Here is a 4,973-nt window from a genome sequence, read left to right as displayed (position 1 = left end):
CTACTCTAATCCAAATGATTTTTTTCAAGATTCTTTATACACGATATTTTATTTTTTTTACACGATCGTATACTTTTTTTTAAACAAGCGTTTACATTGGTTACTCCAATCTAAATGATTTTTTTTCAAGATTCTTTATACACAATCTTTTTTTTACACGATCGTTTATATTGGGCTACTCCAATCTAAATGATTTTTTTTCAAGATTCTTTATACACTATCTTTTATTTTTTTTACACGATTGTTTACTTTTTTACACGATAGTTTACATTTGACTATTTCAATCTAAATGATTTTTTTTTCAATATTCTTTATACACAATATTTTAGATTTTGCTATTTTTTGTACATGACGTATAAAAAGGAAAAGAAGAAAGACGATGGAAAGAAATCGCAGCAAAAAAAAAGAAGAGGAAAAGTAAAAAGACGATGGAAAAGCGAAAAAAAAAAGAGGAAAAAAAGAAAAACGATGGAAAGATTAAACGACGTAAATAAAGAATTGAAAAATAGAAAAGATGATGAAAAGAAATTGTAGAAAAAAAAAGAAGAAAGAAGAAAAACGAAATCGCACGAAGAAGACGATGAAAGAAATAGCAATAGAAAGACGAATCGAGATAGATGAAAGAGCAAACCTGGAATATTTAAAAAATGGCTAACTTTATGAACTTTGTTATACATGTCTAAATAGTTTTGTGTTTTATAACATTTACAGTAGTTTCCCTGTAAATTAACTACAATCAATATCATTTCAAAATTTACAATTTGCTATCATATGTATTATTTACTATATTTTTACTTTTTACTCTTTTTTTTATTCGTTATTTTTTTAATTATTTATAAAAAGAAAAAAAGACACAAAGCATGTAATAAAAACTGAACCCCCGCCCCGCGAAATCAGAAAAAGGAAAATTTTGAAATGGCGCCAAAAGTGTTGCCCCAAATCGTCCTCAGCGACTGCGCGCGAAAACCCCAACCGTCCCGCCATTTTCTTTCGTTTATCTCCCATCTTCCTCCCTCATTTCCATTCCAACTCCTCTTCACCCTCAACCAATCCCTCCTCTAATTTGCTCCCTTATGGATTTCCACAACATTGCCAGGAAGCTCGATCTTGCCGATTCCGAATCCCTCATCCGAAAAGCTGGGGAGCTTCGTCGACTCTCCGATCTCCATTTCAATTCTTCCCTTATTGGCATTGTAAGCATCTCTTTCAATTCTTCTTTCATCGCTTATTCTTCAACTTTGCATTTAATTTCACCCTCTTTCTTGGTTTTTGTTTTTCAGGGTGAGGTTTGCAAGGCCGTCATCTGTTTGGAAATTGCCGCTACCAGGTACGGGCGTTATTGAACTTTGTTTCATTCTTGTTCCTAATTTGAATTCTATTTGTATTTGGATTTTGATGAGAATCGCGGCATGTAATTGCAGATTAGGGGTTTTGTTTGATAGATCCAGTGCAATCAAGTTAGCTGGGATGTCGGAAAAAGCGTACACCAGATCTTTCAATTTGTTGCAGAATGGTCTTGGTTTCAAGTGGGTTTTTCCTACTCTACATTTCTGTTTTTGGGACTCTTTGTTTATATTTAGTATCTTTACTGAACTCCTCTGATGTTGCAGAAGTAGGCTCGACATCAGAGAATTGGCAGTACAGTTTGGGTGTGTTAGGCTTGTTGCTTCAGTCCAAAAGGGCTTATCTCTGTAAGATTTGTTTAATTTAAAGCTTTCATATCAGTTTCTTCACATTTCTTCGCAAATCTTATTGTTATTGGAGTTATGAAGTAATGAAAAAGTCGTATTCTTGCTCATATGTTTTCCAATTTCGTTTGCCTTTTATCTATTATACTAATCTGTAATCTAAATTGCCTATTAAAAATTGATCGGCCCATAACAATGTATCCCTTTTTATTTGTTTTAGATACAAGGATCGCTTTGTTGCATCACTTCCAGCTTCTCGACGTGTTAGTGCTGACTTCTCTCGACCAGTATTTACAGCTGTAGCTTTTTACTTGTGTGCAAAAAAGAACAAGGTACCTCAGGATTTAGTCCATCTTTTTTCGGTTTGGAATATGTGTGTGTGTGTGTGTATATATATATATATATATGCTTTAACTCATTGAAATGCTTCTTTCACAACAGCTAAAGGTTGACAAAGTTAAGCTCATTGAACTCAGTGGAACATCTGAATCTGAATTTTCATGTGTAAGAATTTTACTCCTTTTTGTTAATTTGTGTATAGAAATCGAGACAATTATTAACCAATTATTGTCATTTCAGGTTGCCACTTCTATGAAGGACTTGTGCTTTGATGTGTTTGGGATTTCTAGTGTAAAGAAAGATCCCAGGGATGCCAAAGGGAACAGAGGTATGTGTCTTTCATGCTTTCATTTTCTCCACTTTCTCACTTTGTTGGCTTTGCTTGTGGGTTTTTCTCTTAATGATTGAATTGCAACAGACTTGTTAGATGCATTGCCAGAGAAAAGAAAACGCGAGGATGGCGGCTATTTATCTGATGATTGCGAAGAGGTATCAAGTAGTTGCAACCCCATTACTTGAATTTCATGAAAGAACTCAACTAATTGTTCATGTTCAAAAATGCCATGCTTAGCATTTTTGCATCTCCAATATTTGTTTTGTTCATTATCATGATTCAAGCCTTAAACTATTGTTTGTCTCAGCGTGTTGAAGTAGGGTCTCGGTTTCTTTTCTTGTTCCATTCATGCTTAGTAGGCTTGCATCATTTATTGGCTATTAATGTGGCATTCAATTTCTAGTTTCCAAGATCAAAACGATGCAAGCCAACGGCTGAACAGACCTATAATCAGTGGAAATCCTCTGTCATTGCTTCCAATAACTTGACCAAGACAAAAGGTCTTTTAAAAGCTATTTCATTTTCTATTCAAATTTCAAGTAGTTCGTCACATGACATCTAACTATTATGATACTCTTTCTCCAGTTCTTGGCAAGCGAACAAGGCAAACTTCCATCCACTTTTTTAAGGAAATTAAAGAAACAGATGTTAAATAGGGAGATGATCAAATCTTTGTGTGCCACAGTACTAATTGATTTGCTTACCCAGAGTTGAGCATTTGAGCTTCAGCATCAGGAAGATAACATTTATGATGTTTATTTTATACAAATAAATAAATTTTTATACTTCCAAACCAGGTTATAGCAATTGTAATTAGTAATTCTATTCATTTTTGAAACAGTTACTGAAGATGTTGATTCATTTTTTAATATTGATGTCCAATCCTCTATTGTATAGGTATATTAATATGTAGACGGTTATCTTAATTTTGGATTGAAATGGATAAATTGTTGAGATGCTAAACAGAGAAATGAAAAGCAAAAAAAAAAAAAAAAAAAAAAAAGAAGAGTTCCTACAGCCAAACTACAAGTAAAAAAAGATAGAATTTCTGTCAATTATGGGTCGTACTTTGGGTTCTACTTCACTTAATTATCAAGGAAATAAATAGCCCATTGGATCGGATGAATGATTAAAAATCGAAGAAATTGAAATTTGTCCTAATTTTTTAAAATTGAAGTTTCTTTCACTCATATTTGAGTGAAATTACCCAAAGAATTTTATGCACACAACTTGGTTACTTTGCCGACTCTTTTCTCTCGCTACTTTCTCTCTTGTCCTTGCTCGTCACTCTCCTCTCTCTCTCAATATACTCAATTGTTTTTGGTCTTTTCTCTTCGCTCCTTACTTTCACTCTCTCGTGCATTGACTATACCTTTTCAACATTTGTTAGCCATCGACGAATGAGAAAGGGGAAAATAGAGAATGACCAACAAAAGAAACAAACAAAGGAAAATCAAGAGGACAAAAAGTAAAAATGGAAAATCTAGTATGGATATTAAGAGATGACCATATGTGAAAATAACAATACTTCTAATTAATCTATTAGGGGATAGTTAGGCCGTTTGTAAGCTTGTTACTTCTCATGTATAGGCTATTTAAATAGGCTTTTACCTAATGAATAGTGTGAGGATGATTTATTGGTTGAGTTTTGTCTTAGAACTCATCATTTGTAAACGATAAACATATTTTTATAGTATTGATACTGAGGTTTCTTCGGTAAATATGTTATCGAATATGTAAATTGCTTATTTCGTATTAGAAAGCCCTAAATCTAATAAATTAAGATTTAAGGTTGAATATGAGTACTTAACTCTTACATAAAAGTGGATCATGTTCGAATAGATAGCCAAACGGCTTATAGTATATGAATAAGGCTAGATACCTTATTCTAAGGACACTATTGGATGTTGCCTGTTTTTGTAGTTATAAGAAATGTTTTGTAAAGTATTACAAACATTGAGATCCTAAATCATTCATGTGGAGACATGTAAATAAGGGCGTCTTTAAGTGCTGGCTCCAGGTCTTGAATAAGGGCCTTCACCCTCTTACTAGTCTGAGAAGGATTCAGTTTAGTGGTTGAACCATAAACCAATTGTTTATTAGAGGATCAACTGAGGTTTAAGGAATAAGACGTATCTTCAAGGGTAAAACAATATTTTGACCTAGCCGAAATTATAAATAACTTAAGAAGGGTTGGCTTACTAATTGTGGTTTATATTAAGTGGACACAAATATATCTACAGTTCGGAGAGTACAACAACAAGTTATAGTGATCGGTCTCTTTAGTTAGTTAACAAATGGTGGTTAACTTGGCTAAAAGAGTTTAGATTGTTAATCTCCAATCGTTGGAGCTTATAATCTAGGTCTATTAGATTTCTCTACTAATTCATAATGGAATTAAACTTAAAATAGTGTGATAGAGAAATTTGAATTCTTCGAATCGATATTGAAAACAAATTGCTAATAACATTTGATATATATAATTAACAATATAGTATTGAGAGAGAAACGATATTTCAATAAAATCTAAATATTGAAAATTCGAATACGGTTTGAATTAGGTTAATTGAATTGACGAAGATTATCGGATAACATACTAATTTAATGTTGGT

The 4,973-nt window shown here is 32.8% G+C and overlaps 1 protein-coding gene across 1 annotated transcript; it reads left to right on the top strand.

Moving 5' to 3' along the window:
- Positions 1-915: 915 nt before the first annotated feature.
- LOC103485769 (origin of replication complex subunit 6) lies at positions 916-3,261 on the top strand. Its single transcript, XM_008443475.3, has 10 exons — positions 916-1,193; positions 1,281-1,327; positions 1,422-1,526; positions 1,611-1,691; positions 1,909-2,020; positions 2,130-2,192; positions 2,268-2,355; positions 2,446-2,516; positions 2,765-2,861; positions 2,947-3,261. The coding sequence occupies exons 1-10, from the start codon at positions 1,074-1,076 to the stop codon at positions 3,015-3,017; spliced, it is 855 nt and encodes a 284-aa protein (XP_008441697.1). The 5' UTR covers positions 916-1,073; the 3' UTR covers positions 3,018-3,261.
- The last annotated feature ends 1,712 nt before the right edge of the window (positions 3,262-4,973 follow it).

The sequence above is a fragment of the Cucumis melo genome, chromosome 5 (assembly GCF_025177605.1).
Source record: "Cucumis melo cultivar AY chromosome 5, USDA_Cmelo_AY_1.0, whole genome shotgun sequence".
NCBI lineage: Eukaryota > Viridiplantae > Streptophyta > Magnoliopsida > Cucurbitales > Cucurbitaceae > Cucumis > Cucumis melo.
Note: the sequence above shows the minus strand (reverse complement) of the source record. Positions and strands in the feature narration are given on the sequence as shown.